Raw genomic sequence first — 21218 nt, 5'->3', positions numbered from 1 at the left:
GATTTCCAAACCCATGCTTTTTTATTTAAAATAATTAAATGCTAAACCAGTATTTCAGACTGTAGGTCATGATGCATAAACTGGTCATAAATTCAATCTAATGGACTGCTAATCAGCATGGTTCAAATCATGAAGTAGCATAAAGAAAAACAGAGTGCACTATGGGTGGCAAGTATAGATTTTGAGGGGTTTCTGGTGAAACTTTTTATACACACACATCTGTGTGTGTGTGCACATGCAGGCATGCTCTGGGTTACAAAAAAGCTAAAGAAGTTTAGTCAAGACCTGAGACAGGAGGTCATCTTGGGGAAACTAGATAACCTTTTAGATCAAATAAATAAAACATTGGCGCTCACAAAGATCACTTAAGGGAGGATAATGGACATTTAGAAATGGTTTTGTTGGACCTAGATGACAGGTTGATAGGTGCAGCAAACCACCATAGCACATGTATACCTATGTAACAAACCTGCACGTTCAGCACATGTATCCCAGAACTTAAAGTAAAATTTTTTTAAAAAGAAAAGAAATGGTTTTGGTGGTAGGCTTATTTGAGTTTTCTGAACTTAATTTTCATTTTAGATGGGTGTTGTGATGCAAATAAGAGGATTGACAATGGGATGGAGCAGAATTCTTCATTTTGAGAATATTGGCTAAATCATGTCCATATTTGGGGTTCTGAGAGGGACAGTGGCAGAGTGGAGAACACAGGCATTGGGCAACAGGAAATCTGAGCTCCCATGCTGGCTCTCCAGTCCTAACAATAGGATTTAAGGTTTCTTCAATAGTAAAAAGGGAAAATGTCCTACTCTGCCTACCTCAGATATTTATTTAAGAGTATAAAATAGTGTAGGTTAATTCTGTTTGTAATGTATGAAGTAATAAACAAATGTAAGGTATTATTATTTCCTAGTTAGATGCAAACAGTAATACATGTATATATTCCTGCTCTCCCCATCCACAGCCCTGCCAATGTTCGTTCCATCACTAAGATTTGGCTAAATGTGATGAGATGAAATGAGCATTTTTGAGTTCAACATACGTTTACCTAGGCTAGCAAACGTATTAATGTATGCAAAAGTGATTTATCTTTTAAAAGTATTTTGAATTACAATAAAACCTAGGAAGCAGATGGGTAAAAGGAACTTGGTTTATTAGTAGTCACCCTTGTCAATAATTCAGACAGTTGCAATTTTACTACTGAACTCTATTTCAACTCTATTTATGTATTTATTTATTTAATTTTTTGAGATGGAGTTTTGCTCTTATTGTCCAGGTTGGAACGCAGTGGTGCAGTCTCGACTCGCTGCAACCTCCGCCTCCCGGATTCAAGTGATTCTCCTGCCTCCGTCTCCCGAGTAGTTGGGATTACAGGCGCGTGCCACCACATCTGGCTAATTTTTTTCGTACTTTTAGTAGAGATGGGGTTTCACCCTGTTGGCCAGGATGGTCTCAAACTCCTGACCTCAGGTGATTCTCCTGCCTCGGCCTCCTAAAGTCCTGGGATTACAGGCGTGAGCCACCATACGCAGCTTCAACTCTCCTATGTAAATGCCATTTTCATGCAGTCTCTCATTTCTTTGGTTAAATTAATTTTATAAGATTATATAGGTAAATTATTTCTTTAATAGTTGGCTTAACATGTATAAAAACAAAACATTTATATAAGGCTCAAAGAAGAAAAATTATTTGAACTACTTGTTATAATAGTTATGGTTTAAAGGAACGTAAAAACTAAATTTAAAAGTGAGCAGCAAATCATTTAAATAATAGCTAAAACGTATCACAGTTTATTCTTCTGTGTAAGGTTCTGTTCTAAGCGCTTAATTGCATTAATTCATATAATCCTGAACTGAACATTTTGAATTATCAACTAGCTGGTGATTCTGGCTCAGAAACTGCACTTTGAGACCTCCTCCCCTTTATGTCTCCCTGGCCTCCGTAACACAAAAACCAATGGCCTCTGCATTATAATCCTATTTTATTTTCTTTAGACCTCAACTTCTCATTAGCACTATTTTCTAATAGAAAATATCTCAGTCTCTAAAAATTATTTCTTTTAGGTTTGCAGATGTTTAATGTACAAATACATCAAAATTAGAAAAGAAAAACCATTAAAATGAATTCTAGAATGTTATGATGTCAAAATCATGCCAAGTTTAGCATTTAGAAGTGAACTCTAGGCAGGTGCAGTGACTCACGCTTATAATCCCAGCACTTTGGGAGGCCGAGGCGGGAGGATTGCTTGAGCCCAGGAGTTCAAGACCAGCCTAGGCAACATAGAGAGCCCTATCTCTATGAAAAATAAAAAATTAGCCGGACTCAGTGGTGTGCATCTGTAATCTCAGCTACTTGGGAAGCTGAGGCTGCACTCCAGCCTGGGTGACAGAGCAAACCCCTTGCCTCAAAATAACTAAATAGATAGATAAGTAAATAAATAAAAGTAAATGCTAAGTAAAAATGGAGGAAAGGGTTTAGAATGGTTTCTCCCTTAAGCTTTTTTTTTAAAGTAACAAAATTCTGTGTTTCTAAGATCAGATGACAAGTAATGAGAGTATAATTTCCAGAAGTTTTTAAAGATACAACCCAAAAGACTAGGTCTTAGTTCTGCATGTTTATCACTAACTCATTTACCATTTCAATGAACCCATCTTAAAAGAGGGCATTAAAAACCTGAACTTTCTCCTACTGACATAGAATTTATCAAGGTTGGCAAGCAGGGGAAGGAGTATGTACCACGAAACAAAAGAATTCTCTAGTGAGACACCCAGCAGTGGACATGCCTCCAGGCACCAAGGATGAGATCAGAATTGAGAAGAAAGAGGTGGCAGGACCTCGAAGGAAAGGAAGCAAAATGGGAGAGTAGAACTAAAGAAATTCCACAGCGGATTCCAGTGTGTGCCCTATTCTCCTGCTTCTAACGAGGCACAAGTGAAGAAACATTTTTTAACAAAATATTAAACTCAGATAAAACATGATACAGAGTTTTCAAATTAATAGACTAGGGGTAGCTTATATTCAATAAATAGTAACTAAATTCAAGTATTCACATACTAAAACATTTGTTGACTATTGTATGCTAACATTGTGCTAGAAACCAAGTCTATATTTCAATGTATCCATATAAAAGTTTGGTAATATTATTAGAGAATTACAATGACTTCTGATCTTCTCCACATTTTTTACAATTTTAATTAAAAACAAGCCAAATTTGGCATGGTGGATTCTGTGGGAAAGGAGAGGAGGGAGCATCAGACAATAAAAGCTTTGCCGAGTCTTCTAAATAACACCCTGGTACTCTGTTTTTCTTCATTATAAAATAATTCCTATAAATGGCATTTGGTATCAATTTCAGGTATGTCTGAGACACACAAGCTGGCTTAGTCACTTTCTCCTCTGAGCAATCATAAAATTTGGTTCTTTTCACCAATTTATTGTATTTGCATGTTTCCTGTTTATCTTCCCAACAAGACTTTTCATGGGAAATGGTCAAATTCTATTCATATTGGTAACCTCTACACCTAATATAGTACCTGGCACAAAAAAGGTGCACTTCAATAATATTTGTACAATAAATGGGCTAATTAATAATGTGTACAGTATGAAGGTAAACAGGAGTTTGCTTAATTCATCCAGGTACTCTACATTTTGTCAGCAAATGCAAGTCAGTGCATGAACAAGTCAGCTATAAATATATCCATCTTTGGAAACACAATCACAAGACATTCACTCTCTGAGGCCTGTATTGGTTACTATTAACACATACAACAGGAAACTAGATTCTGAAGAAACGACTTAATTTAAATAGCCTTTGTTATTAAGGATCTCAGAGTTCTGTGATAATTTTTAAATTTTACATGTTTATTTTAGCGCCAATCTAAAAAACATTAATAGAAGCATATTCTGGATCATCTGGATAATCACATTTAATTAACATTTAGTAATTTTTTGTTCTTGGTCATGTTTCTAATTGTGTTGATTTCAATGAATCACTTAAAGGGAACATTCAAATTTTGATGCAGTTTTTCTCAAACTGAGGCACACAGATGTATTTTCTTATGGGACCAAAAAAAGTCCCCCCCCCCCCCCCCGCCGATAAGTAGAAGAAATGCTGCCTTAAGAGATGGTTTGTAAACAGAACTTGATAATATGTGGGTCTTTCCATCTAGAAAGCAGAGTGGATGCGTAAGGAGGCATGACTAGAACCTTCCTAAGTATTAGAAGCTTTCCTGTGTCCCACGGGACTATAAATTATCAAAAAGAAATTATAACAATTTATTAAGAAACTTTATAGCCAAAATCAGTAGGAATATTCTTGTTAGTACTTGTCCAGAATTTGTCCATCCAGCTACTCTCATGTGGCTGAAATAATCATTTGTGGCTAGCCTAACTTTGTTAACCAAATTCTATCTAAATATAACCATCAGAGCCATAATTTGGTCTCCCAAATGAGTGTGCACAACACAATTGATTTTCTTTTTTTTTTTTTTTTTTTTTTTTGAGGCGGAGTCTCGCTCTGTCGCCCAGGCTGGAGTGCAGTGGCGCGATCTCGGCTCACTGCAAGCTCCGCCTCCCGGGTTCCCGCCATTCTCCTGCCTCAGCCTCCCGAGTAGCTGGGACTACAGGCGCCGCCACCACGCCCGGCTAATTTTTTGTATTTTTAGTGGAGACGGGGTTTCATTGTGTTAGCCAGGATGGTCTCGATCTCCTGACCTCGTGATCTGCCCGTCTCGGCCTCCCAAAGTGCTGGGATTACAGGCTTGAGCCACCGCGCCCGGCCCACAATTGATTTTCATATGTATCACTTGAGGCCCCAATCATCTCCTTTTAAAGTAGAGAAGTATGTTGTGAAGATTATACATACGTACATATGTATATACACACACACTACATCACACACACACACTACATCACACACACACACTGTAGCACAGTGATGAGGATGTAACAGGCATGCAATAAAGGTAACTATTATTTGATATAACACGTATTATTATTTCCCACTTCATGAGTGGATAATTTGAGATTCAGAATGATTTAAGTGGCTGGCCCAATGTCCAGTGCTCACTCATTCATTTATCAAATATTAATTGGACATCTATTATGTGTCAATCCTGGGTCTTGTTCTTTCCAGCACTGCTCCTGTCATTATACGACACTGAAGCTTAAATTCTAGTTTATAAATCATTCTTTGAAATTGGTTCATATATGTCAGCGATAGCCTCCCTCCCTGGTAAGTTTAATTTTAACCCTGTTTATATTTGTATACTCTGTGAGCTTTTCTTTTTAAACCCCTCAATTTTCCTGTGCTGCTAAAATTCCAAGTTCCCAGTTTGTGGGACTTGCTTTCCTGTCTGCATACTGCAAAATTGTTAGCTGGGGACACAATCAGTTAATAAGAAACGAGTGCCTTCTTTAAGACACAAAAATTTCACTAAAAGTAGAGTTGTTAAAAAGGGCCAAAGTGACCATCATTAGCTTGGCGTCCAAACTTATAATTCCAAGGGAACTTGAATAACAGATCTCTTGAAAAACTTCTGATGGTTACTTTGGAAGAGAAACTATATTCTCAACTTTCTGATAAATGGCTTTCTCTGCCTGCTTCCCTCCTCTAACTCCCATGGGCACTATTGCTGTCTTCCTTTATTCCTCAAAGGAAACATCACACTGCAAATTCTCTTTTTCCCAAGGGCAGTAACAGCCTTCACTGACTCCAGCAATGACTGCATACCCACTAAGGTGCAGGGATTTATTTCAAACTGTCCCCTCTGCCCGCTTGACTGTGCATAAAGAGTTTTTTTTTTTTTTTTTTTTTTTTTTTTTTAAGTAATGACAGTTTAGGGGGTGGGGTGGGGTGTGGAATGGGGAATTGTCCTTATGCCCCATGGTGTGCTTTATGGGCTCTTGCTCATCTGCATCTTGGTCTCTTTTATTCTACCCTGAAGACCTTTCATTTCTGAGGAAAAAGGTAAAAAACGAACTGAGTGTGGGGACTAAAAACAACTGCCACATGAGGCTCTACACTTACACATATGCAGGTTCATTCACAGACAGTTGCCCTGATCATGCCCACATCAATCTGACAACCACTGCTTAATTCTACACAATTTCCTTTTTTTCTAAGAAGAGAATCCCCAATTTGAAGAAGTTGCCATTTTAAAATAAGGTTTCCTTTTTCTTTTCTTCTATGTATTCCATAAGATAAGAGACCTTGAAAAGACTAGAGATCATAGGATTTGTTTACTTCTTTACAATCAGAGAGGGGGGGGGGAGAGAGAGAGAGGAGTTATCCAGGAGGGCAGAGAGGGATGGGTGGAAAGTACTGAGAAACCTCTACAGAGCGAGGAAAAGACTGTTTAGAATCTTTTTTCAGCCTTTTCGCCCTGGTTTTTCTTCATCTTCGTGGATTTATCTACCTTCAGTCTTTGATGTTGCTGACCTTCAAATGGGGTTTTGTGTGGACATCCTTTTTGATGAGGTTGATGCTATTTCTTTATGTTTGTTAGTTTTCCTTCTAACAGTCAGGCCCCTCTGCTGCAGGTCTGCTGGAATTTGCTGGAGGTCCACTCCAGATCCTTTGCCTGGGTATCACCAGCAGAGGCTGTAGAACAGCAAAGATTGCTGCCTGTTCCTTCCTCTGGAAGCTTCGTCCCAGAGGGGCACCTGCCAGATGCCAGCCAGAGCTCTCCTGTATGAGGTGTCTGTTGGCTCCTGCTGTAAGGTATCTCCCAGTCAAGAGGCAGGGGGGTCAGGGACCTCGCTGAGGAGGCAGTCTGTCCCTTAGCAGAGCTCGAGCACTGTGCTGAGAGATCCACTGCTCTCTTCAGAGCTGGCAGGCAGGAACATTTAAGTCTGCTGAAGCTGTGCCTTCCCTATTTAATAAATGGTGTTGAGAAAACTGGCTAGCCATATGCAGAAAACTGAAACTGAACCCCTTCCTTACACCTGATATAAAAATTAACTCAAAGTGGATTTAAAACTTAAGTGTAAGACCTAAAACCATAAGAACCCTAGAAGAAAACCTAGGCAATACCATTCAGGACATAGGCATGGACAAAGACTTCACGACTAAAATACTAAAAGCAATAGCAACAAAAGTCAAAATTGACAAATGGGATCTAATTAAACTAAAGAGCTTCTGCACAGTAAAAGAAACTTTCATCAGAGTGAACAGGCAACCTACAGAATGGGGAAAATATTTGCAATCTACTCATCTGACAAAGGGCTAATATCCAGAATCTACAAGAAACTAAAACAAATTTACAAGAAAAAAAACAATGCCATCAAAAAGTGGGCAAAGGTTATGAACAGACACTTCTCAAAAGAAAACATTTATGTGGCCAACAAACATATAAAAAAAGCTTATTATCACTGGTCATTAAAGCAATGCAAATCAAAGCCACAATGAGATACAATCTCATGCCAGTTAGGATGGCTATCACTAAAAAATCAGGAAACAACAGATGCTGGAGAGGATTTGGAGAAATAGGAGCACTTTTACACTATTGGTGGGAGTGTAAATTAGTTCAACCATTGTGGAAGACAGTGTGGCAATTCCTCAAGGATCTAGAACCAGATATAGAACCAAACCATTTGACCCAGCAATCCCATTACTGGGTATACACTCAAAGGATTATAAATCATTCTACCATAAAGACACATGCACATGTATGTTTATTGCAGCACTATTCACAATAGCAAAGAGTTGGAACCAACCCAAACGCCCATCAATGATAGACTGGGCAAAGAAAATGTGGCACGTATACACCATGGAATACTATGCAGCCATAAAAAGGATGAGTTCATATCCTTTGCAGGGACGTGGATGAAGCTGGAAACCATCATTCCCAGCAAATTAACACAGGAACAGACAACCAAATGCTGCATCTCACTCATAAGTGGGAGTTGAACAATAAGAACACATGGACACATGGAGGGAAACATCACACACCAGGGCCTGTTGGGGAGTGGGGGGCTAGGGGAGGGATAGCATTAGGAGAAATACCTAATGTAGATGATGGGTTGATGAGTGCAGTAAACCACCATGGCAAGTGTATACCTATATAACAAACCTGCACGTTCTGCACAGGAACCAGAACTTAAGGTATAATAATAATAATAATAAAAGAATCAATGGTCAGCAACAAAAACGGAATATGTGAACATGAGTTGGCAAAATCTCAACTACTGCAAAAGGGCTGGATGATTCTTAAAGGCACAAAGAAAATAACCAAGGAGAAAAATGATTAGGCAGGAATGGCAGCTTCACCTCATCTCACACACCACCTTGTGTTTGTAGTGCATACTGGAAGAATTGCAGCGAGTATAAATTCCCATTAAGATCTTTCCTCTGTTGGTCTCCAACAGCAAAAATCAAGATGGGACTCCTGAACTCTACAGACTCCTGGATAGATTCCCCCCACTTCTTTCTCCAGACAATCTCTACAACGTCACCATTGCTATCTGCTTGGGACTGTCTGAGCTAAACTTATCACGTCCTCTATCCTTGTTTGTGGTAGTCACCAACTCCACCATCATCCCTCAAAATCTTATCCCTCTCCGCCTCTGTATACCTCCTTTTCTGATTCTATCTCCTATCACTTCCCGTTTCCCAAAACTCCCACACTGATCCTTTAGAATGCATGGGTGTAGTCATTAGCAAAAAGTCTGGGCTAAATCTCTTCTCTAAATATCCCTTTTAAGCTTCTTGCTCTAACTAGAATCCAAAGACACTGCTTCCCTGAAGTCTACTCAAATGATGGATACTTGAGTAGAAGCAAGAAGCAAAATATAGCTCCCCCAAGTTCGGTGATTAATAGGAATATGGATTGATACTAATAGGAATTGATATTAATAGGAATATGGATTGATAGAAATATAGATCACTGACATTGGGGAAGCTATATTTTGCTTCTTGCTTCTCATCACTCTTTTAAACTATTTTTCTTCCTCCTTTTTTTAAACCTCCTGATGTCATCAGCCTGTATCCTCTTGATGCCATCCCATGTCCCTTGAGAATTTTAGCTTCTAGCTCACTGCCACTTTCTCCTACATATACATAGGTGACTTTTCCAAAACTCCAGGTTTTCAGGTTCTTGAATTCCTCTCTGCCAATGATTTCTTCTTTTCTCTACCTTATCCACTCCCTTCCATGGTCACATTCTAGACATTTTCCTTTCCAATAATTGTAAACTTCCTCTAGTATTTCAATTTTAAACATCCAACCCTCTGAACACTACTTACTCTCTTGCTAATCCACTCATCCAACTCCAGCAATCCTTCAATCCTTAACAGTTAGAGTCTATTCATCTTTTCACGGTGCCCACTTACCTCCTCACTTGGCATGAATTTTATGCATAGTCTTTATCGTTATTTTATTCATTCCCTTATATGCATCCTCAGTTCCCTTGTGTTTCTCTAGTTCTGCCATATATGTTTAGCTAAACCACATTCCTGGCTATATATAACTCTCCATGTGATCCCACGTCTGAACGTAGCAGCAGAAGAACACACACACGCCACCTAGATTCGCTTTAAATTCCTGATCATTATGCTCAAGCAGACCCTTCATGCTGCCTGGCAATCATACTGTCTTACCCTCAATTGCTATCTCTCTTACTCTCCTGGATTATTTCACACCTTCTCCCTCTTCCACCTCCACCCTCTCCTCTCCTATCTTTACTCTCAGCTGATAACCTAGAATCATATTTCACTGAAAAAAAAAACAGAAGCAATTAGAACTTCCACCCCACATCCAGCTCCCAGCATGGCACCCACACTACTTCCTGCTCCTCTGCCCATACACCTTTCCTTTACCTTAACTATCCATGATTCTGGCAAAAGCCAGTCCCTCCACTTGTGCATCAGGCTCCATCCCCACTTCTCATCAACTCAAGGACACCATCCAGTAATTCTCCCATCTCTCTCTCTCTCTCTCAAATTATTGATTTTTCCTTCCCTGTTGATTATTTCTCCATCAACAAAACAAAGCTATTATTTCTTTCCTATTACAAAGAAATCTTTCTTAATTCCACTTCTTCTTCCAGCTACTTTTCTTATTCTTTTCTTTCTTATATAGAAAGAGCCCTTGAAGCAGTCCTTGGTCTGCCCGTCATCCATTGAATGAGCTCCAGTCCAGCTTTCACCCCTCCACTCCACCAAAATTGCTTTGATCAAGTCACCAGTTTCCATCACATTACTAAGGCTGTTGTTCAGTTCCTCAGCTTATTGGATCAACAGCATTTTACAGAGTTTATCATTTCATCCACCTGAAAATAGGTCTTCTAAGAAATCACATTCTTCGGGTTTTCTTCCTACATCCCTGGACACCCTTTCCCATTCTCCTTGGTGGCTTCTCATCTTCCTGACCTTTAAATATTGTAGTACTCCAGGGCCCGGTCCTTGAACCTATTCTATTTTTCATAAACTCTCTCTCTTTTGGTGATCTCATGCAGTACCACGGTTTTGAATACTATCTATATACTGGGTATGCCAAAATGTATACTTCAGGCCAAAATCTTTTCTCCGGACTCTAGAAAACTCACATATGCAACTGCCTACTCAATATCTTGGATATCACACAGACAAACCAAACTTAACATGTTCAAAACTGACCTGCTGAGTATTCCCTCAAACCTGCTCCTCACACAGTCTTTCCCACCTCAGTTAATAAAACTTCAGCTCTCATTCTTTCCATTGTGACCTCAACCCTCATGTCTAATTCCTCTTTTGCCTTCATCCTACATTAACTCCATCAACAAAATCAGCTTTTGAAATGTATCTAGAATCCAGCCACTTCTCACCAATTCTCCTGCCTGTTGTCCTACTGTAAAACACCTCACTTCTCACCTAAAGTATCACAAAAGTGTTCCCTGCTTCTGTCCTTGTTCCCTTTCAGCTTGAGCGTTACTATTAAGACTCATCAGTGTATGTCACTCCTCTACTAAGAACCCTCTAATCACTTCTCTGCTCATTCGGAATTAAAGCCAAAGTTCTTAAAATAGCCCACAAGGCCTTACATGACCCGATGCTGCTTTCTGCTCTCCCCAACCTCCTCCTACGCTTCCTCTCCCTCATTCTACTCCAGGCAGGCTTGCTTCCTTGCTGGCCCTTGAACATGCCAACATGCTCCCTCTGTGGGGTTCTCTCACCTGTCAAGCCGTCTTCTAAAATGTGCTCCCTCCACAGCGTGCATGGCCTCCTTGCTCAATTTCTTCAGGTTTTCTTCTGCCCATCCCCTCTAAAGTGATGCACCACTCCCATTCCACTCCTCTCTCCTTCTCCCCTGCTGTATCTTCCTCCATATCACTCACTGCCTTTTCTCCTCTCAGGTTGTAGATTGCGAGCTTTATGAGAGCAGAGTTTTTGTCTCTCTGCACTACTCCATCCCCAGCACCTAGGACAGAGCCTGCCACTGAGTAAACACACAATACATGTTTGAGTAAGTAGATGAACAAATAGTGTGCCTGAGTCCAGCCTGGCAGAAAAAAAAATACTGTGATTCTACTGTCCGAGATGAGCTAGGAAGAGTCGAGTGGCTGCTTGGAGTCAGGTATTAAAATCCATGTCGTTTAGCCATAGAAAGAGAGTGTTCAAGAGAATTTCCAGAATATAAAGTGTCCTGTTCCAATCTAAACCACTACAGTGGAGTACTTAAGAATACAGCCATAGAAATAATTTGCATGAAGCTACTCCCAGCATTTTTAAAATGAAAGAAGAGGCACATTTTTAAATCTTCATAAACCTGTCTAATTGTATATAGAATGAAATTTTGAGAGCTGGGGGCAAGTAGTTGATGAAAACTCTCTATTGGATTTACTTTACATTGAGCAAATATCAACAAGTAAACTAAAAATTCTAAGTACTCAAAATATTAGACAGGTGTTACTCAATTCTAACCTGAATCACCACTACCCAGTATAGAGCAAGGACCAGCACTGACGCATCAAAAGAGATTACAGGATGGTACAGAATCCAAAACCACATAACCAGAACCAGATGAAAACATCACCTTTTGCTTCTTCTAAATGAGGGGTCAATAATAAGCATTTAGCTATATAGTTATATTTTTGCATATATATTTGTGCCAAATTTAACTGGTTAGGAAACTGTACATAGTTCATTCCATGTTCCATTAATTCCATGAACTTAATTCTCCCCTATTCATTTTTGTTGTTTTTATAAGGTCCCAGGCTAATAGAATTGTTTTAGTATTTTTAAAGAGAAGTCTAAACCAGATGAACCCAAATGGCATTTGTGAAAAAGATTTTAGTTCCAGATAAATATTTTAGTTTAATGCAACCCAGATAAATAGTAACTTTACCAAATTGCTACTAATCATAATTTTTTTCCTATTTGGTGATATAGGCTATGGCAATACCTTTTATGTTCTGTCCTGCTTGTGCGAATCAGTGCTACTTTTGCTAAAGCTTAGGTTGAGAATCAATATTTTAAAAATCACATTATTATAATAGGCATCATTTTCACTAGTATTTATTGAGTACTTGCTCTGCCAAGCTTTTTGCAAACATCTCACTTAATCATCAAAACTACCCTAAAACTTCAGTGTTGTTATGCTTACTCCAGTTGAGAAAACTCAGGCCTGCAGAAGTTGACAGCCAAGGGTCATTCACCTGGTAAGTGGGGAAAACTAGAATTTGGTTTCCAGCATCCACACTGTTAATGTGACTTTCAAATATGCTTCAGAGTCTGAGTCATACTGTGTGAGCATATGCTAAAGTCATTGTTGGGTGTATCTTCTTGTTGCTAAAGGTCTGCTATTTGAGGAACACTAATATTGTTTTGAAAATGATGCTTCGACCTTGCCTTCTGTTTATAAAAAAGGAAACACAGGATTTAACTGATAATTTTGCACCTTTAAACTCCGATGGTAAAAGGCCAAGACCAAAAATCAGGGCATTTTAAGACCTGTTAATCACTGGTATCATATCTAGGATTGTATTAAATAAATGCTAAGTGATAGTCTTTCATTTTGAAGTCACTATAGTGAAACGAATAAATTGCATACATGGTGAAAGTATCTGAAACTACTGGGGTTTTTATTGGCTTGTAACTGGCTATAAACTTTTATTAAAATATTATACAGTTTATTTTTAAGGTCCGCATGTTAATCTTGTTTGTAACAGTATTAAATTATGCAGAATTACTAAATAGGTAATAGGTAAGAATGTAAGCCTTTATGAGTTTCAGAAATAAATTGAATGCTAAGATTTATTTTCTCTTCTAAATATACAAGAGATAACGTGGTAAATAGATGACTGGTGTAATCTTTTAAAGAAAATAAAAGTTAACCATATTTGTAATCATTTAAAAAAGAAAAATGAAAACGACATCCTTTTAGAGTATTTTCATGTGCCAAATTTATGAATTTTCTGCATATCATTTAAATGATTAAAAGCAAAATAGTATTTGGGAATTATACTTTAAACTTCTCATGGTAGTTGTGAAACCAATTTTATAAAGAAAAAACACTGATTCAAATTTCAGTTTAAGGAATCTTAGCACGCCAACACATGTGATATTTTTGGAAAGCTGGTGCAGCCCAGATTGCCTTTCATTGAGAAATACAACAGAGTACAGAAAGTCCTGGTTTCTATATTACATGTTGTAATGCTCCCTAGAAACTAAGGCTTAGTAGCAAACTGGAGGATACATTTTCTTTTCTTCTTTCATATGCCATATTAGCTTTGAATATTGTATATTTGGAAATAGCAATAGTTTGGCTGAATAGTTGTCTCTTTTACTTTGCTGGGTATTTGGAAATCATTTCCTGCTCTATATTGTATTTGAGTTTTAGCAGTAATCCTGGTGGTGGTGCTCTTTGACTTAAAAGATCTTTTAACTACGTATGAATAAAGTTCTTTTTATATTAGCAGTAGTAGATTAAAAATAAGTTTTCAACTTTAAGATAAAGGACATCACCACTGTATTACTTTGAAGGGCAGCTCCAAATAGCTACTCCAAAAGATATCCTGCAGCAGAAAAAAGCTTGGACATGGGAGACGGACAGATCCATGTGGCCCTGGGAATGTCACTTAACCACTGTGGGCCCAGTTTCTACATTTGTAAACTTCAGCTAATCCCTATCTCACAATATTTCATCTCAGTTGACTGATAAGACATCACATGTAAAGCCCCAGCACAAAGTCTAATACACAGTAGCTAAGTAGGTAACATTAGTCACTGTATTTCCCTAATCTTTATTTAATTAATATACTGTCTCGAATACTATTAATAAAAATACAGAACCAGCAAGCCCATCAGACCACATTTACTTTGGGGAATTTTTTTTTTTTTTTTTTTTTTTTAATACGGAGTCTCACTCTGTCACCCAGGGTAGAGTCCAGTGGCGCAATCTTGGCTCACTGCAACCTCCACTTCCCTAGTTCAAGCAATTCCCCCACCTCAGCCTCCTGAGTAGCTGGAATTACAGGCGCATGCCACCACGCCCAGCTAATTTTTTTGTGTCTTTAGTAGAGACGGGCTTTCACCATGTTGACCAGACAGGTCTCAAACTCCTGATCTCAGGCAATCCACCTGCCTCCTGGCCTCCCCAAGTGCTGGAATTACAGGTGTGAGCCACTGCACCCGGCCTGTTTTATTTATTTATTTATTTATTTATTTATTTATTTATTTGTTTATTTTAAGAGACAGGGTCTTACTCTCTCACCCACTCAGGCTGAAGTGCAGTGGCACGATCATAGCTAACTGCAGCCTGGAACTCCTGGGCTCAAGCAATCCTGCCTCAGCCTCCCACTTTAATCCCAAAGTGCTAGGATTAGAGGTGTGAGCCACCACACCTGGCCTTGCATTTACTTTATAACTGGTGAGTTTGGGGAATTGAGGAGAATCAACCTCATATTTTGAGTGTAAGTCAATTTTAATTTGTATAATTCTTGGTTAATTATATACTGTAATTGTAATTAGAACACATGTACCTTAGAAACTCCTTTTACATTTCATAATTTAACTTACATTGCAACCCAGGGATATAAGCATTGAATGTATTGTTTTTATCCTGTTTTACAAGTTAGAAAAATGTCACTTTCTGAAGTGAACTGACTTCTTAAAAGTAGAGATGAAACTTGAATTTGAACCTGTGGGCTCTAAATTTTGTGTGGGCTTCATGACATCATGTTGCCTTCTCACAGAAATAAATGTTCTTTCCTTTTATAGTGACATGTTAGTGGATGGCTGGCCACTACAAGAGAAAGCTAACTCAAGAAGCTAAGATTGTCTATAAATATAAGAATTGAGTATTTACTGTTGAGAGATTATTGTTTCTCAAAATAATCCTAAGACCTTTCATACAATTAATGTATTTGTTATACTTTAGTGTGAAGTAGATTTGGTTTGAAATGAGCTTTACTTTCCTTGGGTTCTCTTTTTTGGCATTATTTATGATAAGTTTACCTAAATGAACTAACAGTTTCATTGCTTATTCTCTAGAATATTGCAAATTTAGAAAGTTAACAAATAGATATTTAGGGAGTGCATTTAATCTACTTAAAGAAACCTAAGTTTACATCAAAAGTATTAAATATTTCATATTCAACTTCATAAGTATTATATAGAATAAGTCTATATATCCATAGGGAGTTTGAATGTTCTTTCATTTCTTAAGGTAACTAATGTATCTAAAGTTCAAATTATTTGTCCAAAGAACACAAAAAACATATCAGATAAAATGATTCATAATGAAAAATAAGATGAAGGAATGTAGGCGCAACACACGAAGATTTTACATATTGGGATACAGTAATGTGGGTTTATTCCGTAAGTCAGTGTTAAGAACTATGTAACGTTCTTGAGATTTATCTTACCAAAGAATTAAAAGCTAAACCGTTACTGTTTCATAATGCTAGTAGAAGATACAAGTCTTCTGGGTCAGAAACAAAGGATGTTGTAATTCAGAGCAAAAGCAGTAGCCAAGTGTCAGCCTGTTGCTTATACCAGTTTCCTATCCCTTTCTTCCCGCATATCTAACAGAGTTGACAGAAAGGACCAATGATGGATGCCCGTACCTGTGGGTTGTGTTAAAAGAGAACACTGACCTTGGGGGATTCATACAGGCCTGCTTTGTAGCTAGAGGGAGATATCACCTAATCCCTCAAGGTTGCTTATTGCAAACACCACCCTGAGAAATGGCCCAGATAAAAAGCAATCCCAAAGTCTTTTATTCTTGTTATTCCCAAGAGTATCTGCAGGACTGCTCAGGGCCACAGCAGAATACCTTTCCCAACATCAAGTAGCTTTCAACATGTTTTCATGATAAGAGACACACTTCCCTAAAATATGAGAAATATTGACATCAGTGACAATGCTCTTTATGCCAGTGACTCTGAAGAGGAAGGAGGGAAATCCTGTACCCTTTGCAAACGCCTGCAGATGATTTTGATACAACCACCTCACTGATCTGGGCATTGGTGGCCATATAGGGTAGCCATAGAAGTTTGGGGAGGAAGGAAGTGTTGTAATCTTTTTATTTTATTTATCACTCAAGGCATTGTGTGGAGAATTGATCAGAGTAGACAAGACTGAAGACAGAACCCAATAAAAAGGCTTTTATGACAACTCTGTTAAGTACCTCAAGGTGATCCAAGCTTATGCAATCTGGATACAGAAGGTGAAAAAGAGAGGAGTGCTGGGCTGGAGAGGGGGAAAATGAGGAACGGGAAACAGTTGGGTTGGAATGGCACATTGTTGAGGAAATCAGCAGGTAGGAATTAGGGAGTACAGTAAGTTTGAGGATAAGATACCAGGTTCAGTTTTTGAAAAGTTGTTATTGAAATATTTATTAATTTCAATTGTCTATAAATTAAACATAACTGGGTTCAATATATACCAGGATGTAGAAAAAGGAATTTATATATAATTTAGAATCCAGTAGTGACATTTACCTCCTTTTCACTTAAAATTAGCCAGAATTTTTCACTTCGTAGTTAGGTCTCTGTCAAACACACACACACAAACACAACACAACATTTAGCATTAAAGTGAATACTGCAGTCCACTAGACACTTTAGTTCATGATGTAAAAATCTTAGCCAAAAATAGCACAAAAATGTCAACATTGGGACCAAATAATATCCAAAGTGTATAATACTCTCTAAAGTCCTTATCAAATGGGCACAATGAATGGACACATCATTTACAATAATAATTTCAAATTATTCTCATTATAAACCATATTTTAAAATTAATTAGGAGAAAATTTTATCCTCTTATTTCTCTATACTAAATTGTAATAATCAGTTTCCTCTGAGTAAAGTACATATAGTCAAGAAGGAAAGAAGCCAAGGTCTGGATTACTAGATGATAAATGAGAAGTAAAACATCATTCTTGGTCAAAATTTCAGCTAAAGGTGGCCCAAATCATTGCATAAACAAAATTGGCATTCAGTTGTTGTTTTTAATCTGTCTACTTTTTCAGCTACATATAGCTCTAGATACATCTGATGCTTGAAAAGTTGGTAAGGGGGCAAAAATGGGGTTTCAGAAGTCTGAGTCACTGATATTTTAGTATTTTTAATAAGACAAAAATAATCTTGGACTCTGAGAATGTACTGAGTGTTTCTTCGTTGCACAACACAGAGCCAGCTGTCATGTTCTTACCTGATTGCAGGTATTGATGTCTATGCCCCCCTTCAGATATTCCACGACTTTGTCCAGGTTGCCTGCTCTGGCAGCACGGAGGAAGCTCGCGTTGCTGTCAGACTGCAAGAAAAATAAAAGACCTTTAGTGAACTATTGATGACATAGAAATGTATCGAATACAGAAAGACAAGAATGTTTACACTGAAGTCAGAAAAGCTGTAGTTGGAAAAATTTCAATAATACTGAGTTTAAAACATTGAATAATCATTCACTATATAAGGTAGCAACCTCACAATGTTTCTAGAGAGTTGTTTAGGTACATTAAAAGTCAATATTTTAGGGTATAAAAGAACCATTAAAATGGAAATAATTATTACTGCTTTATTCTAAATCTTCAGCCACATTTGAAGACGTGTTGACGCTAGCCTCAAATACTGCTATTACTCATTCATTTTAGCTTCAAGATTCTAGTGACTTTATACTGAGCTAATGTCAAGTCAAAAAAGAATCAGAAAGCTAAAGAAATTAAAGCTACTGGGTTTTTCCTTTCTCTTTCTTTCCTGTTGGTTTTCAGATGCTTCTGAGAGAGAACACTGAGTATGGGTCACTTGGCAGTCATCTGGTCTCATTAGAAGGGAATAACAGAAAGCTCCAAGGGTGCTTTGAGGAAAGAGGATAGCACTACTTGGCAGGTGTGGACTGGGCTGATGCAAATTTTGTGATCCCAGTGATTTTGGAAAAACATGATTCAATTTAAACCACCTGACATAATACCAGACTAAAATCTTTTGGTAAAGATGATCACTCTGGATGGAAACTGCTTTTTAAGTTTCTCATCTTCCCACACTCCCCTCAAAATTGGATGCTGGGAGACTCAGCTGAATTCTGCCTGTGGCAAATCCTAAGGAGAGTTGCTCCAGATGCACAGTTACAATCACGTGGCCCCTCTGGCTTGGTTATAAAGTCTGACTTTTAAACCATAACATAATAATGATGATAAACTTTTGCTGGGTTCCAAGACACCTGCATAACTGTTATAATTTTTTTGTGATAGAATACCTGACTAAAAAGAAAGTGGTGGCATGAAAAGGGACATACTAGGAAGTGAGATGAAGGTTTGATGACTCTTAAACATTCTTCTCACTAGGCTACATTGCCTCCCTCCCTCAAAGAAAGTATTTGGCAAGAACCTCTTGGCACACTCAGTCAGAGCTATTTATTATGATCCGTGATGATGTACAGAGATAGAAATGGAAGTATTTTCTCTGGGAGTTTCAAATATGGAATTACTTGCATGCTGTTAAAATGATTTACACATGGGAAGACTGAAAACCATAGAACTAAATTACCTCACTTTTAACCCAAACACCAAATGGCTTATATGTTTATAAATGAGATAGATTATTTATTGAGTTGAAAGGTATGACTGAAATCTATACATCCAGAATTTATGCCCTGATTCTTTAGAACTGCATCATCGTATGATTAATATCACACTGCTCTTCACTCTTCATCCTTCCTGCAGGCTGCACCGATGGCAGAGTGCTCCAAGAATATCTGCAATGCTGCAGCAACTGAACTGTGACTCATTTTAAATGCCTATTCTATGAAATTTATTTTGCTGTTTGCGGCAAATGCTGAATTCCAGGAGGATTTCCTACCTTCAGGTTTGTTGCCACAGCACTTAAAAGTGAGCTATAATACTGTGTATTATGTTATGTTAATATCTCACAAGAAACATTCATTTTACTGTAAAACAACGAAAGTTAAATAGTATTGGGTTGCAGATATAAAACACGAACATATTATTCCTCTATATAAAGTTTTTCCAAAACAAATCTGTGTGCTATGTATTATATCAGAGGTTGTTCCTAGAAAGTACTTTCCAATTTGTACATAAAGCAGATGCTTATAGGTAACATTTACTGAGTGTTTAGTGGGTCAGGAACAGAGCTAAAGGAGTCACATGTATTATATCACAAATACAACAATACTATGAGAAAAAAACTATTCTTACGCCCATTTAATAGATGAGGAAAGAGATTCAGGAAGTTTCCAAAGTCACATATTTACACAAATTTATTTAATGGAAGACCTGAGATTTAATTTATGTTTATCAGTTCAGAGCTGTAAGTTTTATCTGCTATCCTATCCCACACCTTCAAAGTATCACGGTGGATATTACTACAGATTCCTAGCCTGTGAGCTCTAGGTTTATTTCATCTGCGTTAACCACAATTATGCCTTTGGTCTACATATTTACTCTGTAAATCATGGCACTTGCTAAATAAAGTGCCTCAGCTGGAGAGAAAATTCTTGACTTCCATCCCTACCCTCACAGCTATCACCCCTCTATATGCACCTAGAAAACTAACTCTGTTAAGTACCAACCTGAGACGAACTACTTAGAAACACATTCATCTGAGAATGAGGAAACAGGTGATAAAGAATGCTTTGCATTAAGAAGCCAATTGTCTGTATCCCTGTAACATGCCTAACATGATTAAACTCAGCAAAAGATCAGGTTGCTCTATTGTTCCTATAAAAAAGAATGCTGTGAACAGGTGGAGCCAGAAGAAGAGCCTAACCCCGAAGGGATGAAGAGACACCTAGAAACACAACTGCAGAAGCCTAGAGCGGTGATGATGGTCTGATGGGGCCTCAGGTATTGCTGAGAAATACGTAATAGACCATCTTTGAATCTTCTCTGGGGATTGGACACGACATTGAGGATTGCTTTTGCCGTTATAGAGTAACAAAAAGTTTCTATAACTGGTTTTCTCTTTTCTGAACCAAACTTTTAAAAAGTGGATGCATGTCAAAGTTATAGCAAATCCTTAGAATTTTAGCAAACAATGCTCCCAGTGTCCTGAAGGGTCTGGGTCCTATGGAAATATAATATCCGAGCCATTCTGCCAAGGACCACTTCAGCAGTTGAGTCATAGGAGACTTTTGTATAAGTTGAATTCTCCAAGAACCGCTTTAAGGGATTTAGTTTCCCCCAAAATGAGAAAATGCATTAAATGGAAATATTATTATAAAATAGTCCAAGAATGTAAATTTCAAGGATGGAAATAAAATGAGGTTTTAAAAGTTATATATGAATATTGACATTATTGAAGCTCAAATTTATATACCTGCATAGAAATATATATTCTTCCCCCCTTCCACACAGACACAAGCACATCATACCCTACAATGAGGTCAATCTGTGATTAAGGCCCTTGACACAAGTGCTTTGGATAAACAGTGGTTAGCCTGGTTATCTTCAATCAATATAGAGATGAAAGAGGATTCAAACATTCATGGAGAGAGATACAGCAATTTTTACCATGCTGTGTTTCCCAACTGATTATGATAAAAGCATGGGTTTTGAAATCAAGTGTAAGTAGGAGGAAAAGCATGCTTTTAAAATAGACTGTTTCCTTTGCTCAACCAGGAGATTTCACACGTAAAAGCATAATAAAGAGAAAAATGAGGCAAAAGCAACTTCTTTGGGAGAAAGTCTCAGACAAATGTAAGACTATCCTCTCTCTGCTTTGCTGCTTATGTCCCTAGGACTCTCAAATCCTAAAACCAATTGTACTTACGCCCATAGTCAA

At 37.9% G+C, this 21218-nt stretch overlaps 1 protein-coding gene across 50 annotated transcripts in view; it reads right to left on the bottom strand.

Annotated features, from left to right (window-relative positions):
• Positions 1–21218, bottom strand: part of ANK2 (ankyrin 2) — a 571823-nt gene that overhangs the window by 192665 nt on the left and 357940 nt on the right. For all 50 annotated transcript variants that reach the window (XM_065545385.1, XM_065545376.1, XM_065545380.1 and 47 more), the window contains one exon: positions 17635–17736. In XM_065545385.1, coding sequence (XP_065401457.1) covers positions 17635–17736 — 102 coding nt within the window. The remainder of the gene's footprint in view (positions 1–17634; positions 17737–21218) is intronic.

The sequence above is a fragment of the Macaca fascicularis genome, chromosome 5, assembly GCF_037993035.2.
Source record: "Macaca fascicularis isolate 582-1 chromosome 5, T2T-MFA8v1.1".
In the NCBI taxonomy this organism is placed as follows: domain Eukaryota; kingdom Metazoa; phylum Chordata; class Mammalia; order Primates; family Cercopithecidae; genus Macaca; species Macaca fascicularis.
Note: the sequence above shows the minus strand (reverse complement) of the source record. Positions and strands in the feature narration are given on the sequence as shown.